The sequence below is a fragment of the Taurulus bubalis genome, assembly GCF_910589615.1.
Source record: "Taurulus bubalis genome assembly, chromosome: 15".
In the NCBI taxonomy this organism is placed as follows: domain Eukaryota; kingdom Metazoa; phylum Chordata; class Actinopteri; order Perciformes; family Cottidae; genus Taurulus; species Taurulus bubalis.
This window is the reverse complement of record NC_136603.1, coordinates 16,080,617-16,102,396: the sequence shown is the minus strand read 5'-3', so window position 1 is coordinate 16,102,396 and position 21,780 is coordinate 16,080,617. Positions and strand designations below refer to the sequence as shown.

The following is a 21,780-nucleotide window of genomic DNA, read 5'->3' as shown; positions in this document are numbered from 1 at the left end:
ATGAAGTGAGGAGGGAGGGATTTGTACTCTGTTTCTAAAACCCTGACAAGGAAATCGTGTTTCACCATTTACACTTTATTTTGATGAATCATGGACAGTCATATGCAAGGTGACACATACAATCAAACATTACTGTTTCTCTTCCGCCGATCGTGTTGCATGCAAATGAGCCATACCTGTGGATTTTACAGGTGTTGCTTAAACTAGCCCCTCCTCTCAGAGAAGTCTGTAAGGTGAGCCATTTGAAACTCAGACCGCTTTGTTATTTACCTTGACAGCAGCCAGAGATCTTTACCAAGGAAAAGCAATGAAATAAGCTCCTCCGTGCTGGTTGTTCAAAGCTTCGGTGGACGACTACCTGCAGCACAACACACAATGGAAATGAAAGAAAATGCTTCTGAACCTCTGACATGTAATAATGGCAGTGAAAGGTGAGCTTCTTGTTGATGTGGTGTTCACTCTGACTGTATGTCTTTCTTTTAGTTAGGCTGTTAAATGATCAGTTATCACCTTCTTTCCTCGTCAACTCTTTGTATTTGCACTTTTAGTTTTACTGAAACATGTAACGCTGTTATTCAAAGCCAGCTAGTAAAATATCATAGCTAAGAGTTGTTTTCGTGAGAAAAAAAAAGTTTGAATGTTCCTCATTGCTACTAAACTCACTTGAAAGTAATTTAAAACTGAGTATTCATCCAGCTGGGGCATTTGATCTCCCCACTACAGAAACCCAACCCCTTTGAGGCTGGTGTAGTGTCCGTCATCAGGGAATAGGAGCGAGAGAGAAGGGTGGGGAGGAAAGTGACCCCAGCTGTCAGCTGCTTCTTCACAGTTGTGCTTTGTGCATAGTAGTCATTAATTTGTCCGGTACCGCACTGTGTGGATTTGCCTCAGCAGGATTGACCCCTATGGCTTCGAGAGACGTCACGATTTTGAATCCTACAAGGAGATGATGAATGAGTATGTAGCTGTCCTCAACAGGAGGTCGATGAGATGGTCCAAGCTCCTTCAAGAGAAACCACAAGTTGAGAAGAACTTGACAGGTACCAGCAACAAACATACCTTCGTTTCTGGTGCCTTTGTGGGGCTCTCTGGTTCTGTGACGATAATTATAAAAATCTGTTTTGGAAGTTAAAAGGTATGTGCGAAAAGGCGTGCCCAATGAGCACCGTGCCAGGATTTGGATGGCAGCCAGCGGTGCACAGGAACGACTGGAGGGCAACCGGGGCTATTACCAGTCTCTGCTGGCCATGGAGCACGACACCAGGCTGAAGGAAACCATTCATACAGGTGCAACAAAAGACGTTTTACACAGAAGACTAAATTCCACTCTGCTGCTTCAGTTTCAGTGTCCTGGTATTGTGCATGCTGGCTCACCGTCACTCCGTCACTGTCAGTGCTGCTGAGACATTTGAATAGAACAGAGTCATCATAAATGTTATGAGTAGCACCTGTACTTTTCCTGCTATGAAAAGCCTCATCCCGTCTCCCCACAATCAACATTCACAACGTAACTTGTATCATAGCAGAAAAAGTCTTGTCTTTTCATTTCTGGCAGACATGCATAGGACCTTTCCTGACAACGTCCTCTTCCAAAGCAAAGCAGAACCGAGCCTGCAGAGGGCTCTGTACAATGTGCTGCTGGCCTACGGACACCATAATACACAAGTGGGATACTGTCAGGTGAACAAAACACTTTATTGTCCCAACCCATAACATCTGTTTGCCTAAAGAACAGGACTGTCTAGTCCCTTGTGAAGGATTTTCTCCAGACGGATTTATTTGCAATATTCCCTGTTCCCTGTCCTCTAGAGCACACCCAATCATTTAAATTCAAAGTCATGTTTTTGCAACCTCTTTGAACCAAATAAAGGCAGAGGATGTCAATGGGTTTATTAATTGTAAAAATGACAGATGTACAGTTACATGTTGTCCCAGAAATGCTAGTATCAATATATTGTGAAAACAAAATCACATCCTCAATCAAACCTTTAGAAATATGTTGTTGTCGTGGTGTTGGTGTCAGTAAATATGTTCACAGTTAGATCACCGCTGTCTCTGTTCATGTCAGGGCATGAACTTCATTGCAGGCTACCTCATGATCATCACCAAAGATGAAGAGACGTCCTTTTGGCTCATGGATGCATTGTTGGGCAGAATGCTCCCAGGTAGTTTTTTATTTTGTTTTTTTTTAATGCTCACACTCATAATTAAGGGCCCTGCACACCCATAGAGGTGTTTATTAATTAGCCTGTCTGCTCGGGTTGAAGGCGGACGTGGCTCTAGAATTACAAGGTAACTAAAGTCAATACCAATAAAAAATGGTCGAGGTGTGTGTGTGTGTGAGAGAGAGAGAGAGATGTCAATCAAAGTCCTGAGCAGAGGTCTAGTCAGACAATGTAAGTGAAAACAGCTGTCGGTGAACCCAGGTGGTGCAGGGCATGTAATCAATCAAAACTAGAAAACAAGGGCAAATAAAGCAATAAAACAAAGAAATAGGCATTGAAAAAAACCTCAAATATAGTAAAACATGAATTATGTACGACAAAATAATGCAGCAGTGCTCAGTTGTAGAGGATAAGTAAGAAAGTCTGTGGGCTCACCCAGAGGCATACTTTGGCATCATGATGAGATGTGTTGCTTTGCTCCAATTAAAGCTCAGGCAGCAGCATACTGAGCGCGTGCAGTAATTCAACCTTCTGCAACAAAAGGTTTGCATACGTTCCTGTTTATAAGAGGAAGAAAGACAAGATCCTATCTCAGCTAGATCACTAATCCTTTAAATGCTATTTGCTTCTGCTGTAAAATGCTTCTTTTGTTACTTCTTTGACCCCATAACTTTATTTTATTAGTGTCCACTTGGAGCAGGGTTTGGGTCATTGATGTCATAAATAAATATTAAGGTAGTTAAGGCAGCTAAAATATGTGTAATAATGACGACAGAGTTGTGCAAAGCAATGCAAATGAATAGCACTTGCTCATGATGAGCCTTATATAATATAATAATAGTAATATAAAAGACTGAAGACTCCACGTAGAAAATTCCTTCTTGCAAAAGGTTCTGGACAAACACAGCAATATGAAATATTTAGATTTGATCTCAATAGGAAAATAAAGCCAGTTCATAGCAAAGTGTCCCTCCTGCACTCAGAAAGACAGTGAACTCATCTACTTTGTGGATATGTAGACTTCTACAGCCCGGCCATGATGGGCCTGAAGACTGACCAGGAGGTGCTGGGGGAGCTGGTGAAGGCTAAGGCTCCGGCCGTGGGACAGCTCATGGCCCAGTTCCCCGGCATATGGACCCTGCTGGTGTCCCGCTGGTTCATCTGCCTCTACATTGACATCCTCCCAATTGAGGTACGGCCAAGTTTGGGTTTAATGGGAGAGACAAAGTAGGAGTTCATGGTGATGTTTTACAGACGTCTATTTTGTTTTGTTTGTTTCTTCGCAGACAGTTTTGCGAGTTTGGGATTGTCTTTTCTACGAAGGCTCCAAGGTTCTCTTCCGCGCCGCTCTGACTCTTATTATTCACCACCAGCCGGAGATCCTTCGAGCTCGCTCTTTGATGGATGTGTGCGAGTGCTTCAAACAAATCACCTGTGGAGCTTTCACGCTGGACTGCCACGCCTTCATGCAGGTGCGAGGAGAAAGGAAAAAGTCAACCTGCATTAAGCACCTTACGGCTGCAAATAATGATTTTTTTCTGCCAGATACTTCAAAATGTAAACCCAAATATATACAGTTTACTATAATATCAAGAGAAAAAGCAAGGAGTCTACATTTGATAGTCTGGAACCAACACGTCATCTTTTCTTGAAGAAAATTACTTAAAGGGTTAATCGTGATCAAAGGACAATAAATTTGAAAAGGAAGTGTCATAAAATGTTCCTAATTCTTGCAGATGACAGATTTAACACCCTTAGAATGAAAATCCATGTTTACAAATAGGCCAGTTCATTATGGATGACGCGTTTACATGCAGCTTATTCTGTCTGAGTTCTAGCTTGGCGTGTCGCTGTGTAAATGTCTTAAAGGGATAATCCTAAACCTTCGTCAATTTGGTGACATTCTCTCAAATTCTGTTTTCAGAAAATCTTTACAGAACCTGGGAGCCTGTCAATGGCAACTATTGATAAACTCAGAGAGAAATGTAGACAACGAATACTGGAGGAAGAATCTGGAAGGCCATAAAGTTTTGGATCCATCATTCAACCCATTTGACTGGATTTCTAAAACGGGCAGTGTAAGAAAGTACCAACTGTACCATCAGGAACAATTATGTATTAGCAAAGGGACTGCTGGTGGCTTTTTGTTTGCGTCATCAGTTCCAGAGAGTACACTAAAGAATGTTGTTTTAACCTCATCTGTTGTTCATGGTCCCATGTTCTGCAGAAAATTCTGATACTTTATAAAAATGTATTTAAAGCTGCCACGGTTTTTATGACATGAACTATAGAAGTATTATTTTGCAGTAGTATGGGAGTGAAACAGTTTTTACATTGTTTTATCTGTATTTTATGAGGGAAAAGAGAATTAATGACTCTTGCAGTAAAACTGTTCAAACTTTCCATTTATCTCAAATTTACAGAACTTTGGTTCACTTTGTCGTTTACAGAAAGCTAATAATTGGTATAATCTTTTCCCTGATCTGGCTTAACTCAAAATGGCCTCTGCCCAACACAAAATAAAAAGGGAAAGAGAAGTGGTAATTTCAATGTTACATTCTGGGTGCCTGGGGACAATCGTAACAGTCAAACAGCAAGTTAATCAAACACCTTTGATCAACTTTCCCTCATCCTGCATTTACAGACAGATACTGAAGAGCCATGTGATGAAACTATCCAGTAATATAAAACAGTCGAGAGTCCCGCTGGCTCTCATTTCAGTCGGCAAATTAAAGTGTGTTTTACACCTGGAGGACATGAAACCGGTCACAATAAAAGTTGATTCACTATTTATAAATAAAAAGTGTACATGTATTCTTTTCACAATAATGTAATAAGTATTTGATACATTGTAATTTTAGATACTTATTTTCATGTATGTGCAGAAAATGTATTGTAAACAGTGCATCTCCTCCACTATTATGGAGTCCAAACAAACCAGGAACAGGTTTAACAGGTGATGAGCGGTGTGAAGAACAAACAGTCAAACAGGCTCGTTCATTCACGTTTATTGACCTCTCCTTTAGAAAACAGCTCAAACTAATCAATTAAAACATGATTAAATCACTACATGGACATTTAGATCAAGGAGGATAAAAACATTAAAAAAAAAAAAAAAAAAAAAAAAACATCTGCACTTTCTCCTACAACACCAAACAATGCATATGGTAGTAACAGTAAACGCAGGCTATGTGAGACAGCGTGTCCCAGGCATGGCAGCACAGTGTCAGTGAGTGAGTACCTCTATACGATATTGGCTTTACTTTAATCCCATCTGTGTTACAGCTGGGAAGGCACTGATGAACACTGACCATCTTATTTTGGCCACTTTAATCCTTACAGGGGGCTATTTGAGATAACTTCAGTGCAACTTCTTCCCCTTCAGCAAGCTAAATCCTAAGTGGGGCCATATTCAGGGGGAAAGAAAAACAAATAAAACCACCCAGTGGATTTTTAACACTTCCAGATTATTACACTCTTACGGTGATGTCCTGAGCTTTTTCCATTCACCGAAGCAAACTGAAGTGTTTTTTTAGATTGTTTGAGTGCAACTCCTGTTCTTGTGCAAACATTGAAACAGACTCCAAATAGTTTAACATTTTGGAAAATCCACATTTGTGCTTAGAATTAGAGAACACTGATGCCACTCATGTCTATACTGACAATATAAAAATACAGCCAGGAGACAGTTAGCTTAGCATAAAGACAGGAAGCTAGCATGGCTCTGTCTAAAAGCTAAGAAATATGCCCATCAGCAACTCTAAAGCTCACCCACATGTTCTCGGGGTTAACCACATGCCAAAGTGGGTCAACACTTCGGCTCTTGTACAGATTAACAAACGAAATCTATCTCATCATGATATAAAAATATTCGTGAGTTTTAGAGTCTTTGTGCCAAGTTAACGGCCAGCTGACTGTAGCTTTACATTTAGCAAATATGAGAATGGTATTGATCTTCTCATCCAACTCTCAGCAAGAAATCAAATGAGCACATTTCCCAAAATGAAGTGAAAAAGCCCAAAGACATTTATTTACACAGTTGAAAACTGCTTGTGCAATGAGTTGAGTTCCTCAAGCGAGAAATAACGTGACATATCATCACTAATCCCAGTGAACAAAATACATTCCTAAATGCATCTTAAATACTTAGGGGACGCCTCACATGTCCTTGTTAAGATTAGGTTACAGTGATTTTAGTATGTTAACAAATTCTACAAACTTGGGCTGAATGTTGAGTTGCAATCAAAAAAAATATATTAAAAAAACACATCAGATCTTTACTTTCTGAAGCAGATTAAGTTACAGCCAAAAATATTCCCTTTATAATAACAAACCTCATTTAGGGGGAGACTACAAAACAATCGTCGCCCTAAAGCAGATGAACAAGAAACGCTACAGTGGCTCTCCTCAAATCACCAAATCCCTCAAAATTCCTTTCACAGAAATCATAAATAGTACAATGCAATTAGAGAACTCTCGTGAACTCTCTGATCAACATCCATCCCCTCTGTCACGTAGTACTGGCCTTTTTTTTTTTTTTTTTAATCTTCAAATAAAACCCTTTCTTTATGAATGAGTGCGTCCGTTCAGAAAGAGCATATCAACCTCCACCAAGTGATAATGACTAGTGTTACTGATGAGGGCAAACAACAGCACACACACAGCTGCAGGGAGGAAGAAGGGATTTAAGGGGACAGGGTGGAGGGGTAAGTCTCAAAACAGTGGTTAATCTTAAAGGGTGGGATAGCACGCACTAGCCTCTGGGAACATGAGAGCGACAAGTGACCTCAGATGGTCTGGTAGCCAGCGTGGCTCCTCTTCCTACCGATGAGGTAAGCCAAGAGCACGATGAGGACAAGACCGGCTAAAGCTGCTCCGACTATGATGGGGATCAACATGTCATCCTCATCCAACTGGCATTCCTCGGCTGAAAGAGTGAAAACACCAGAGAGGACAAGTTAAAGCGAGAAAGCAGATTCCTTATAGTTCAAGTCTACCAGACGGAGTGTTTACCTGCTCCAAACTGATCTCCGGTGAGGCCGAATGGCTGCACCTGCAACTGGAAGGTGTTGATGGACAAATCCTGGGCCACATCCAGAGTTTGCTCCTCGTGGCACATGTACGAGAACCCAAAGGTGCCCCGCAGGTAGTCCAGACTGCGGTTATTGGCCGATAAGGGCTCTACAGCCGAGGACAGAGTAGGGAGTGGTTATGGGGGAAAAGAAGTCAAGTAAAACAAAAAGTAATGCAGACGAGATACTAAATGAGACGATGGAGAACAGCTTTAAATGAATGAAGATCAACTTTAAAGGATGCCGGCAGACAGGATTAAATGAAGGCCGCAGATGATCTCAACAGTAATTGCATCCATTATATATAACAAAAAAAAAATAAGCAGAAGGATCACTACAAAAGAGCTAATTGAAAACATAACAAGACAATATCCCAGCAATTAGCATAAACAATACTATTCAGTTACAATTCCAATGTGTAGAAAAAAAACACATTGTGGATTTGAAAAAATAAAAGAGTATACTATTCAAAGCCAAGGCTGTAACATCACAAAAATGCTTCTCTTATTAAGTTTACTGTAACCTGTCTGTTACGGTCACCTGTCTTGTATAAATTATAAAGGAAGATAATGTGTGTCAACTCAAGCCATGCACGTGTAACTGATTAATGTGGGCCCCTCTCTGACTCATGTTCCAAAACAAAAAAAAGCAATTTGTAACAGAGAGCACACGTAAAACGTTTCCTTTGTACTTACCAACTGCATTGTCAAAAGAGCCACTTCACTGTCTAAATTAAATTGAGTTCAACACCAAATCACTGTGAGTTACAGTATGTATCGCAGGATCAGTTGGACATGTGCCTATTTATAACCTGATATGGTCGTTACCATAGACACTGGGAGGTCAGACGCACTCACCTTTCATGTCTGGCCACTCTGCTGCCAGAGACACTTCACTCAGGTGGTACTTATGGGACGTGGCATTCTGGAGGGAAACAGCAAGACGGCTAAAGTCAGTAACGTTGCAGTAAAGTGAGTTTACCTCAAGCTTCATCTGCCACCTAGTGGCGATTTCATGAAGTACAAGTGGTTTTGTGCACATGGTCATGATGAGATGCTAGTGGACGAGTCAAGGCAACAGCAATTTAACAAATGAGACATCCTCAAGTCTCGCCTCGGACCGTCATTTTAAAGTTGTCAATTGAATATGTGGCATGGCACTGCCGCTTCAGCTGTCCATCGCTGGATTTTATGATCTCCATCAGATGAGCATAACGGTGTTCGTGACATAGATTTACTATTAATTCAATTCACAAGCTACATTCAGGATAAAAACATAAGTATCAGGTGAAAGGCGCAGCTGATCATCATAAATAAATATGATTCATGATTACAAAAAGGAACGGTTACATTAGTCAGTGTGCCAAAAACTTCTTCCGCAAAAGGACACACACCGATGTTTCCTCTCATATCTCCTCCGGCAAGCTTTCTCGGTCCTTGAGATGCATTTTAGGAATTGAGATGTACTTTAAGATGGAGCACTAAGATTGATTTTGGGGTCACAAGTCAGAGGATCAGAATCGTTTATCAGAGGAGCGAGAAATCGAGGTGGCACAGAAGAAGGAAATGAGAAAGAACCACAGTAACTTACCAGAGTGAAGATAAAGGTGAGGTTGGTCTTCTCTGCATCCATTGAGAGCAGCAGGGAGGCTCTGTCCGAGTCACATGATCCAGAGGTCTTTGTCAGATTGGGCTGAAGGTTCACAACATCCTGCACCGTCTGTAAATGAATAAGAGTTAACGTATAGCATTTCAAACTTGCTAATGTGTCTGTATTTTTAGCTCCAACTGAATGCAGACACCTGGTTGGTGCTTTATTTGTAGGCACCTTATTTTGGGAGAGAGAGTTGAAGGTGACGTTGAGCTGGAGACCCATGGATGCCCGTAAACAGGCAGTACCGTTGCTTCTGGTGACAATGTAGTTTCCCTTCTCAGGTCTGCCGGGGTCTTTGTGCGGCGCAGTAGTGGTTTGGGCCGTTGTGGGCGGGGCAACTGTAGCTAGACCCTGGTGCAGGACGGCAGCTGCAAAAAGTACTTAGTTGTGAGTCTAGTGAATATTAATTAAATATGATTTCAACAAACACATCAGGTTTTGATCTGTTGGACGGGCCCATTTTGATTACAAGCTTTCACTCCAGACGTGATGAAGACTCACATTTTAATTCAACGCAAGACTTTTATTTCCATTTGTATCTAAAAATGTATATTTTACACTCTTGATCTGGTTATGTTAAAATGGGACTATCGCAATCAGGTAAAACAAATATTCAAATCCTTAACTAGGCAATAGCAGTGTACAAAGTGTACAAATACTCTCACATGTTATATCAGATACCAGAGCTTTGAGGCTTGCCGGGACATCTAAACACAAAATCTTGATATTGCAAGATAGACGTAGAGGAGACGGAACGGGCTGAAGATTAATCGTTCAGTTGATAAAGTGTCAGAAAAGAGTGAAACACAAGTGCCCACTAATTCCTTTAATTTACTTGTCTTGTCCCACCAACAATTAAAACCAAAATAGATTGAATTAACCATCTTAAAAAAAAGTTAGAAAAGCAGCAAATATTCACATTCAAGAAGCTTGAAAAAAATAAACATAAAAATTTATTATTTTTCTGTCAAACAACTAATTGTTAGAACTTTTATCAAGTATAATATTTGCCACGAAAAACTAGTGAAGTTGCAGCCAAATAATATAAACACCCCCTCCAGTCAAAAACTAGTTTTTCTTATTGTACTTCACTTGGTTGTTTCGGTTTGTGCAGAATAATAGGTGAGCAGGGTTTCAGACTAGAAGAATGTGTTTACCTTTATCTCCTAAAGGAGTAAAATGTCTCCGTGTTCACATTAACTCAAGTTTCAGAAGTGCATGTATGATTATGGCTTCATGACACCACAACTAATGTTGAGGTCCATTAATGATAATCAATGAGGTAACTGAACTTTTGTATTTAAAAACGTTGACACAAATCAAGTCACTATATACATCAACCTATAGTACAAGACCCGGCTTTGAACTACAATGAACTCAAAACTGTGTTTACAAACTTAACTTAAGTTTTATGCATGTATTATTGTCCACCATTATCAATAACCCCCATATACTTGATAATGGACTATCAAAGAAACTGACAAACATTCTTCCTCCTGCTCTCTCAGGTGGTGACGGAGGACAGGGAGACCCTCCATCCCCGAACCCAGCACACTGGACTCGCACGTGCGTGTCTGACACACTAACCGCCGCTCTTATACTCGCTATTCCTAACGATTCTGACGGCGTGACGTCAGGTTGTCTGTGATCTCCGGTACCGGGTTAGTTCTGGTCCTAAACCGGTAGTAACTCACCTAAAATCAACTGTAACGTCACTCCCAGGCACCACGACTGGACACCGCCGATCTGCGTCATGTTTCTCCGGTTCCTCTCCGGTTCGTCTCGGGTCAAATCACAGCAACACAATAACCGTTAGCTAGCTACGGTTAGCTCAGCAGCTGTTATGCTAACGGCAGCAGCAGCGAAGGGAAATAAAAGTCACGCGCTCTGATTTGTTGAAATGACAAAGACCTGCTCTCCAGACACACACACGACCGTTTCTGGTTACAAGTTCTAACGTGTCATATTGTCCTATCCGAGCCGTGAGGGTAATGCAGCTCGTCTTCTCACACTTTATCACCGCCGCTACACGAAGAAGACTAACATCGGGATCATGTGACAGGGCTTTAAGAAACACCCAGGAAGTCACGTGCTGAGCAGCAGACACACGCGCACACACAAGCCCGCGCGCGCCCTGCTTATTAAAACATTTATTTAAGAATTAAAGGATAAATCACGGTATTTAAAGTCTAGATACGACACTGGCATGTCTTTATCCAGTGGTATCACAGTACACAATGTGTGTACTGTGCTCAAGCCTTTCGAGGTACATTACTTGAGTACTTTTGCTACTTTATACTTCTACTCAAAGCAGTTATTTAACATCAGACTAGCAGTCAGTAATTATCTTTCAGATGAAGATTTTTCATTAAAAATACATCTGATTAGCTAAATAAACAAAATAAAAAAACATTGTTTAAAATATTAAATCAGTCAAGAAGTGTTGTCTTGCTATTAATAATCAGCTGGGTCTCTTTGTCACGTTTCAGAAGTTTAGTAGCTGTTAGCAACTCTGCCAAACACTGTAAACATCTCACATGGTTTCATTTAGATAATTGTTCAAGGCATAGGCTACAATTATTTCACAAAAGAGCTTTGCTTTTATTGATTTTGTCACCAATTAATCAGAAACAGATTTATCTTGGAACAAAACTGACAAACTGCTGCCTTATATTTAGAGAAATAAAATACTGCTCACACTGATGCATCCGTTCAATCTAATAATGTCAATTAAATGTCAGTCACACGTGCCACTTTTCAAGAATGAGTACTATACATTTTATCTGCTATTCTAAGTACTGTATTTGTACTTCAAGGTGCAGTGTGTAGGAGTTGGCGACATCGAGCAGTGAGGTTGAAGATTGCAACCTAGGGAAACTTCTGAAAATTGACATCCACCTGTAATTTTGCCATTGAGATTTTCAGGTGGTCTGAAGTGTTGATTGATCAAGGGGTCTTGGGCGCCCAAACTTCTTTGGGAACAAAAACACAATAAATTAGATTTTCAGTCAACTTCACAATAAAGAAAAACACACTTATACATGTTATATTCCATTTCTGTCAATATATCCCTCAATGATACACGTTGTTCCTTTAAGTAAGATTTTTAATTCTGATGATTCTTCATAAAAGTTCATTATAGCAAGGTATTTAAAACAGATTGTAAATGTATTATATCCATACATGATCATTTATTTAGTTGTTAGTTTTGTTGCCTTGTGTCCCTCACAGGAACAACCACTTGATTTGTCTGATTTACTGACCGCGTCCAGGAGCTTGAAGGTGGCGTCTAATTAAAGGCTCCAGAGGTCAGACCTTAGTCAGGAGCCCCTGAACATCTCACACACAAATGTCAAAGTAAAGTCTGCTCCCTGCAACTTCACCTGACCTCGCTTACCTCAATGCTAGTTCAATAGTCTCTGTGAGTGTCACAGATCAGTGTGATTATGCAACTGGAGACTGACACAACTCTTTGGAAAGTGCAGAGGTCTCCTTTTGGTAACCTCTTCCTTTACACAGACACACACTAACATTTAAGTATCATAGGGGTCAACTTATCTTTTGACTTTTTGAACACTTACTTAAATGGAGTGTCCCAGGCTGCAAATGTAGAATCAATCTATCTGCTGATAGACTCTTTATATTTCTCGAGTTATTCACCAACAGGCGCATTTTGTACTTCACAACCTATACCATCTGATTTATACTCATGATTACCTGTGGTTTAGACTTTAGGCCACATTTCCATCCAGGCCTGTGACATAATCTGCATTCTTAAAGTTTATTCATCCCTGCAAGTAGCTTGTAAAACTGATGCAATGTACCTCTATGTACCTCTAAAAGGTAATAAAGGAACAAAATTCCCCTTAAATGAGATGACTTTGTCGTCTATTATATAAACCCCCCTACTTTAGATAGAATGTATAGCCAGTATATTACAAACATGGTTTAACACTATCTGTGAGCAGATATAAGGACATTAAGTGTTTACTTTTGTTTTTGTCAACAGCTAAAATTCATATGAAGAAATGGGTAAAGTAAGCTTGATGACACTGCATAACACAACTGTAATGTTGCATAATGGACAGTATCTTATAAAACATGTATTGGTAGTTAGAACATTTGTTTTGCATTTGCCACAGACACAAAAGGAATACCGGAAAAGGTAATTAATGTTTAAAAATGGAAAAGAACTCATGATGAAACACTTAAATGGTGTCTTATAAATGCTTATAACTACATTACAGTGTGTTCTAACTATTTAATAATTGATATATATATATTGCATGTTTAACAGAGGGAACAACTGTGTTGGTCTATTAAAGAAATTGCGTGCGGATTGTACATCTACAGTAATAGAGGAATATCAGAGTCAGATGAGTTTATTATCAGTGATGCTCAGATTAGCCTGGAGGGAGAAATTTAGTCACCTTTGAGATAAAAGTTGAACAAGACTCACTTAGACTTCATGTGGGTGTTCGGTGGTTTGAGGTTCACACAGCCAACGTCTCCGTCCATTGGCAGGCAGTCAGTTCAGCCACTTCCTCTGATCACGGAAAAATAAGAGTGAAACAACCAGAAGCAACCAGGAGAGAAAGACAGAAAGAAAAGTGTGTTTCCACAGAACGGGCAGAAAGAGAGACGAGGAGAGAGAGTCATGGCAGCTTCCTCTGATGGTAAGTGACTTTCTGGACTTTATAAATGAGTTTGAGCCTAAATGTTTGCATATAAGATGAAGCATACCCTTATAACCTGTCTGGCATTGGAACCGACTCGTGGTTTTAAGAGACTGATGTTTGATTATTTACAAACTAAACACTAATGCATTTTGTATTCACAACCTTGTTATCTTCCGTGACACAGGCCACCCGTGCTCGGGTAAATTACAGTCGAAAGAACAGGCTGCCCTCAAGCCTGTAAATAACATTATATCAAGCATAATGTATAATGTATAAAATATTATCAAGAGTGAGCAGTAAATACCTGATGTCTATCCTGTTGAGAGACAAAGACAATATGAGAGGAGATATCTTCTTCATCTGATGGAAAAAGTAGCTGTTAGAGGTTTAGTCACAAGGTAAGGAAATTAAGACATGAGAGCGTATTCACAGTTTCCATGTAATGTTATGAGAATAGTGTCTGTAAATAGACACTGGAAATTGAAATAAAAGTATACACAATAATGCTATTCATTGATGATACAAACATTTTAATCCAATTCAGAAAATACATGTTATGTTTATTGCTCTTGAATGTTACATACTGCGGAGGGATTTGGGTTATTTTATTTCTCTCGTGCATCCTTTCATAAACTAAACCATGTTCTGCAATCACATGTCACTTTTAAAAAAGATTAAAATTAAAAAAGATATGTCTATAATCCAGCAGTGTCAAAATAAAGTACACAAAAATGTACTGCCTTTATTTCCTCTGGGTTTAACTTGAAAAGTTCTCATGAGGAGAAGTTTGTGTGCATTTGATGTTTCGCAAACTTTCCCTTTTATGTTGTTGTAGGAGAGGGTTGAGAAAAATATTTAAAAAAAACTCTTTTAAGTCTTGTCATGTACTTCAGTCAGATTCATCGTGATGAAAGAAAGCGTGCATTAATAAATAATCTTCCTCCAGACACTTTACGGAGCATGAAAACACTAAAGGTGAATGTAGAAATACGCGTCTCTTATGTTAGCCAGACTGAGTAAGAAACCATCACAAAAAAATGACCAGGAAAAGTGTGAAATGTAGCATTAAGAATGCTGAGAGCGATTAAATACATCCACATTTAGAAGAATCCATCTACATACAGCTCCTTTCGGGTGGAATAGATTTGATCCTGTCTGACGGTGTACTGTGTTGATTGTGTTTCCGCTTGTTTCAGCTCTTCAATAAAGCTATATATATATATATATATATATATATATATATATATATATATATATATATATGTTTTACACTGAATTAAATATTCAGACTACAAAATCATCTCACAAAATGAAAGCATTTTAAATATGCTGGGCATCATTTTACAAACCTTTCCTCAAGTGACACGTTGATGTTTTTTAGTTTGTTTGTTATTTTTGCTTTACGATTTCCAGTATAATTAAAAAAAAAAAATGTTGTGTGTTGGCCTGACTCTGTCCAAAGGTAACACAATCCCCACCAGCACCACACTCCATAACATATGTAATTTGTTTAATTTATACTAAAACTGAGCTGTTGGTGGGGAAAGACGGGCTAGCTGTTTCCCCCTTTGGCTGTTTACAGTCTTTCTGCTGAGCTAACTGGCTGCTTGACATTGTGAAATCCATTGGTTCCACTCCCCCAGCTTTCTGTCTGTAAGAAAGCATATAATTAAAAAACTAGTAAAAATATAAAGCAAAATATTTGGGAAATGTGTAGAAATAAATGTGTTTTATGAAATGGTGCGGCCATAAAAAATGTGGAGACTTGAGGTTCAAGTTAAGCTAAGTTAAGCTAATGTATGCTTTATTTTTAAACATTCAGACACAAGAGTGGTAATACTCTTATTATCGAACTCTCTGTTAGAAAGCACATTTATAAAGTATATTTCCCAAAATTTCTGTCTGCTGATTATGAAGCTATAAACAGCAGCCGGTTAGCGTAGCAGAAACACTGTACACAACAACGAGGGGAAACACCTGGCGTGGCTCAGTCCAAAGGTAAAATAACATCTGTAAGGTATTAGATAGTATATTTAGGGGGCTGGTGGGTTGTGTTACATAGTTGTGTTACTTTGGACAGAGCCATGCTCGCTCTTTTCACTGTTTCCTGTCTTTATGCTTTACATTAAGCTAAAGTGACCAGTGTCTGCAGCTCCATATTCAGGCAATAGACATGAGAGTTGTACAATTAGCTTATTTCACAAAAGGTTGAAATATTCTATTCAGGGTATCGTGGCATTTATAAATAGACTACCAATGTGTGTGTTTTTTCTCTTCACAATTAACAATTTACATAAGAATGAAAAAACAAGATAAAACACAATGAAATGTGTCATTTTGAGAACTTTGACCAGTTGGATTGCTCATCTTAACATTCCCGCTTCGTGACAGTTATTTTCCTTTCTGAAGTATAAAAGTAATCTCGATGAAATTCTACATCCTGAAGCAACTTTCGAAGATCAAGATCTGATGTTATAGCTTCAATTAATCACCACCACTGGTGAAGCTTTCAAAACACGCCTTCTGCTCCAACCGCACAGCGAGATAAACACGTCTCACCAAAACCTCAGTGCAGCCCATCGAACTGACAGGAAGGCGTTTGATCCACTGAACTGGAGATATAGTTTCTTATTTCCTGTTTCAGGGGTCTTACTCAACCCTCACGTTGTGCACATGTTGCTATTTTCCATTACATGTTGCAGAATGGATATCCTGTATGTCACGTTACAGTTTACACACACACACACACACACACACACACACACACACACACACACACACACACACACACACACACACACACTCTCTCTCGTTCTCTCTCTCTCTCTCTCTCTCTCTCTCTCTCTCTCTCTCTCTCTCACCGACTCTGGAGGCCCATTATAGTTTGTTTCTAAAGTCAGAATAAAAAAATGACTTTCGGACATTTAAATTAATAATATCCCAAGTAAATGAACTGTATTTGAAACATTTTACATGAAGCAAGTTAACAAATATAAAATATGCCAATGGAAGGTGTTTCATTTTTGTTCATTGAGATCCATCAAGATACATGCGTATCCAGTGATACTTGTCGGCTGTTGGATATTTCGATTATGATATTAATAAATTGTTATTCATACTTATACACCCAATAGTAGAAGAAGTGTTTATAAAGGCATTTTACCCACTGCAAGTAATAATAATAATATCAATACAAAATAAGAACTCCATTGTAATGCATTACATTATATTTGTATATATTAAATTATTATTATTATTTATGTATTGTATCTTATATTGCATAAAACAGTGCATCACAATATTTGTTTTTATTATCATATATAAGAATCCTTGTTTTAGACATTTACATATATTTGTATGTATTCATGAGACATATGCAGTATACACTATATTCCCACATTTATTTTATGTGTACATAAACTACAGCTACTTGTTTCTGAATATGTATTTTGCATGAATATATATTTGCATAAATATTGGTACAACACAATGATATAGTCTAATTTAATGTATGTAATGTATATATCTTATGTTTAAATATACTTTTATCTGTTTCTTTTAGTTGTATTTAAACTACAATATTTTTTTCTTCACTTTATTGTTTTACTTAAGAAAAAATAAACAACTATAGAAAAGAAAGGTTTATCTAAAAGTTTGTATTTATTCCATTTAATTGTCAAATAAATAACAGATAAAAAAATATATATTGTCCTAGTGGACAAGGTATAAAGTAGCATATTTCTACTAAAGCCAAAATTACTGTGGTGAGCTTCTTTAGTGAATAGCTTCTGATATAAATGCATACAAATACTATAAACTAACACTTGCCACTTTACCATTTCACCGTAAAGTACTTTGTTTGTCTGTGTACTTTAATTTTATATTCTATTGTAGATTTAATTGTAAATTTAAACATGCTCCCATTTCTTGCACTCTGTTTATTGTTTAAAGTTTAATGTGTAATGTTATTCCAAAAGGGCGTTTCACAGAATAACCGTAGGAAAGACACAGTTGTAAATACTGTAATGTTTTACTGGGACACTTGAATAAAACAAAGCCACCGTTCACGTTATTAGTGACACCTGTTTAAAGTCAAAATGTCTGCTGTGAAACAAAGTATTTTAGAGTTACACTCCTTATTTTTGTGCATATGCTAATCACAACGATGTTTGCACAATTAGTGGATACATATAGTCCAAGGTCTATAAAGTATATGATGTTTTAAGCTCTTGCTACAATGACATTTATTACATTTTTTTACTCACTTCATCCCTAAGGCTTCTTTTGTGCTGCAGTAATGTGAATTTCCCTGCTGAGGATGAATCTATTGTATAGACTTATATCATCTAAATTTGTTTCTTTTTAAATATGGATTTGCAAGCAAAAGCAAATAAAATGTCTTTTATTTGATTATCCATCAAAAATGTCCTCTAAAATGTATTTAGTGGAGGAAATATCTCACAAAATAGAAATATTGAAACCCTTCAGAAATGTAATCAAATATAAAAACTATACATTTTCTCTCCTGTAGAAACTTTTTTCACCGATCCGGTCATCTGCTACTTCCTGGACTCGTTTCTGGTTGTTTACTGCATCGTTGCCACGGCGCTCTTCTTCAGAGAAAAGGTGAGATGCAGCACAGGAAGTACCGGCTGCAGAGTCACCACACTGGGTCAAGGTCACAATTATAATGAGCCCATTCATTGTTTAGTTGACTGACAGAAAGCTTATTCATGAGTTTTAACAACTGATTATTTATTAATTTAATACCTTACAACTTTTGGTTTCTCAGATGTAAACACGTGTTGTATTTATCAATTAATCTGATTATTATTTTTTGTATCTTTGATTAGATGTTCTTACAAGGTCATTAAATAGTAAAACAAATATGCTTATTACAACTTCTCCGAGCAGGATAACATCTTCAAATTGCTTGTTTTGCCCAACCAACAACTTAATTTGAAGGCATACATTTGGACACTTGTAATGATTAAACTGTTAATGCTTAATCATAATTTAAACAATTGAAATATTCATATATGAAACGCTTGTTTAATGTTTTTCTTCCTGTCTGTGTAGTTTTCCCGCATGTCACCTGTGGCTGTTGGAGAGCCTGTAAGTGTCCAAGTTTTCCATTTCTCCACCGTTTATTGATTAATACAAACTGTTTTATTCATGAGTGCATGTGTCTGTGCTGAGATTCCATCCCTTCAATGTGCATTTCACTTTTTGTGTGCCTGACTCAACAGGAAGATAGCGAACGCATTTACCAGGTAAGGAGAACCCTCAAACCTCCTGATGACCATGTTTAACTCTGCTGCAGCGCTTGCTCATAATTTCATATTTGCTCTCCAGGAGCTTCAGAAACTAAAGGATGCTGAAACTTACCAGGTGATTGAACCATCAAAAGGAAAAGTAAGTAAGACTTTTTTACTTGCTGACTTTTTTTTGCACCTAAGCATTCGATCATCATGCTGTATTTGATCTCTTCTAGAAAAAAGCTGCCAAGAAAAAGAAAACTAGGGTAAGGTTATTTACTCACTCAGTGGTCTCTTACAGTTAAAAATGTGAAGCATAATAAAATGTCTCCAATTGTGGGATAGGGTCCAAATGAAAGGAAATTTCCCTGGTGATTGTTCTATTCAATCATTCTGCAAAAAATAAAAATAGTACTAATAATCTCAAACAATTAAAATTGGAACTCATTATGAAATCCCACATGGGCCACTGTCCCAGCAGATGTTTATTTGTCATAAAAGCACAGGTAACATGAACGATGGCTCTGTTGTATTGAAGTGTCCCATAAGCCATGACAGTGGAACACCAGGACCCAGAAACTGAAGTAGCTAAATTAAATTGAGCCATCATTAGTTAGTTTTTACACCTGTGATTTTCCTGCTGTGACATGTCAAAATGTCCTCAGTGATAACGGCCTATTAAAGGGAAACCTTTCACTAAATTGCTTATGGATTGATTTTAACTTGAACAAGTTCCTCCCAAAGCTGAATTGGCATATTGCTGAGATATATTGATTAGTGGAATGTGATCATCTTTCATCACTGTGATCATTGTGCATTTAAATATAAAAACACTCTTTACACAGCTTGAATAAGTGTTGTGATCCACAATGATTTACTATTTCTGGAGTTATTTTTATTTTGGTTATTTTATTATTTATTTCTAACTCCTCAGGGGTCGAATGTCTGCCGGTTTTCATTACAAACGAAATATATTGTTTGTTATTAATGAGCAGAAACTAAGTCATCTGCAGTGTTTTATATTGGAAGAGGGCCACGAACCCGCAACAAACTAGTGCACTCTTATGGAATAACACTGACCTAAATAAAGGTGATCACGAGGTATCACTTAAGGCACATCTTATTGTGTGTGTTACAAACAGGATCTGGGTGGTTTATCACCTCTGCTTCACAGTTGGGTAAGCAGTAAAGAAAGCATGCAGACTCTTCTCCCCGTGATGTCACCAGGTAGAGCGTGTGGACTAATCAGTGTCGATCTTAAACTTTTAGCCTCTCTCCTCTCCAGTCGGTCCCAGCGAAGGAGAGGGATCCAGAGCCCTTTGAGTCCCTGATGCCCAGTGGCTCTGCTCCACACTGAAATCCGGCCTGTTCCAGAGACACCATTGCTGCTTTGATCTGGAACATTCAGCTGAATAAGTAATCCAAATAGGGAAAGTATGTTGATGACCAATTAATTCATAATATATCAAGCAAAAAGGACAAACACTCTGTATTCAAGCTTCTCAAAAATTATGATTGGCTGCTTTTCTCTGTTGTGATAAGTGAATTCAAAGAACTTTACTATGATATAATGGGCCTTATTTCCACTGTTTCATAAATCTAGTATATAATTACTGTCATCTCTACTGTAAGCTACTTCTCCCAGACTGTAAACTCTTGCTAATGCTAACCATGCATGCAGAAGTGTAGCAGGCACATTGTTCTGCGTGATATTTTGGCGTATTAGCTCACTACTTATAGGTGGTAAACATAAAGTACAGCAGAAACTAATGTCACTATTTTTTAGTTATAAATTAAAATGTGGACCTCGCAGTTGCACCACATGACAAGCCTCAAGTATGGCTAGGAATTGTGGCTTAGGTAAATTAATCGCAGTAAGCTTCACTTGTGTAACTGAATGCCAATAAAAGTCAAAGCACATGTCAAAACACTTGGAAAATGTTTTAATGATGTTTACAACAAAAGAGAACTGTACAGTTACAGTAAAAGATTATTTTTATATGTGTATAAAAACAAAACCAACAAAAATACAGCAGACAAATGCATCAAAATCTACTATGTATCCTGATTCACATACTTAAAACTCCTACACAACCTTTCAGTTCTACGCCGCCATGACTGGAGGCAGTTTTTTTTGTTTTGTTTATTTTCCTTGTCGTCAATGGGAGCAATGTGCCTCAGTGATTTGTCCACGATGGAAACCAGGACTCTTTACGTTAAGAGTCCTGGAGAGACAACTATCATAAGACTGCAGAATAAGAAAAAGGGAAATAAATCGGGGACACATTCCTTTAGATGAGTCCAAGCTTTTCACGCGAGTAGTAAATGTTTTACAGAATGCAGTTCTTGAGATACACAGACGAAATATGTACATGGTTGGCGTTTCCTTTTTTTTTGTTTTCTCATTTTTCCTTGTTGAAAGCCATGGTCACTTAGGCTGTGAACTGATAATCTCACACACACACACACACACACACACACACACACACACACACACACACACACACACACACACACACACACACACACACACACACACACAACACACAAACATGACAAATCCCAAAACATACAAAAATACTATATCTTTAACCTACCAAGAGTAAGACAGTTCTGCAATTAGTTCCATGCTGTGACAGAAAAAAGAGATTACAACAAACAAACGAGAAAAAGACGCTTTCCACGAAAGTTTTTCTCGGAAATATACCAAAATATACATCTAGCTTTGGAATTACTGAGGCTAGGACTGAAGCCAGTGCTGGGTTTGTCTCTTAATACACATGCTGCAGGGTGGAAGGGAGGAAAAACAGAGAAAGACACAGGACAGAGAGATATCTTTGGTATCTGCATTTGTCAAAAGTTAAATATTTGGATTTTTGCTTTGGGATAGCGCTTGTGAGGTCCTACAACCTCACCTGGAGTAAAGCATTAACAAAGTGTCACTGAAGCCCGT

The 21,780-nt window shown here is 38.3% G+C and overlaps 3 protein-coding genes across 3 annotated transcripts; 2 read left to right on the top strand and 1 right to left on the bottom strand.

Moving 5' to 3' along the window:
• Nucleotides 1-375: 375 nt before the first annotated feature.
• On the top strand, nt 376-4,926 carry LOC306748179 (growth hormone-regulated TBC protein 1-A-like; the record flags this gene model as incomplete). The annotated part of the gene is made up of 8 exons (XM_079231313.1): nt 376-431; nt 895-1,040; nt 1,129-1,287; nt 1,556-1,680; nt 2,069-2,165; nt 3,185-3,357; nt 3,452-3,637; nt 4,090-4,926. 8 exons carry the CDS (start codon nt 376-378, stop codon nt 4,189-4,191), a joined length of 1,044 nt encoding a protein of 347 aa, XP_079087439.1. The 3' UTR covers nt 4,192-4,926.
• A 262-nt stretch (nt 4,927-5,188) lies between these two features.
• On the bottom strand, nt 5,189-10,645 carry lamp1b (lysosomal associated membrane protein 1b; the record flags this gene model as incomplete). Its single annotated transcript, XM_079230927.1, has 6 exons — nt 5,189-7,092; nt 7,179-7,346; nt 8,095-8,161; nt 8,828-8,956; nt 9,065-9,258; nt 10,585-10,645. The coding sequence occupies 6 exons, from the start codon at nt 10,643-10,645 to the stop codon at nt 6,953-6,955; spliced, it is 759 nt and encodes a 252-aa protein (XP_079087053.1). The 3' UTR covers nt 5,189-6,952.
• Nucleotides 10,646-13,500: 2,855 nt separating this feature from the next.
• On the top strand, nt 13,501-20,656 carry LOC306747970 (T-cell surface glycoprotein CD3 zeta chain-like). Its single transcript, XM_079231078.1, has 7 exons — nt 13,501-13,566; nt 18,101-18,195; nt 18,649-18,684; nt 18,819-18,842; nt 18,925-18,984; nt 19,064-19,093; nt 20,113-20,656. The coding sequence occupies exons 1-7, from the start codon at nt 13,548-13,550 to the stop codon at nt 20,182-20,184; spliced, it is 336 nt and encodes a 111-aa protein (XP_079087204.1). The 5' UTR covers nt 13,501-13,547; the 3' UTR covers nt 20,185-20,656.
• Nucleotides 20,657-21,780: the final 1,124 nt, after the last annotated feature.

Bases quoted from the DNA above. Each gene is read 5' to 3' on its own strand.
- LOC306747970 (XM_079231078.1), top strand. The intron at 18,196-18,648 runs GTGAGATGCAGC...CTGTCTGTGTAG, and splicing joins CGCTCTTCTTCAGAGAAAAG to TTTTCCCGCATGTCACCTGT. The intron at 18,843-18,924 runs GTAAGGAGAACC...TTTGCTCTCCAG, and splicing joins ATAGCGAACGCATTTACCAG to GAGCTTCAGAAACTAAAGGA.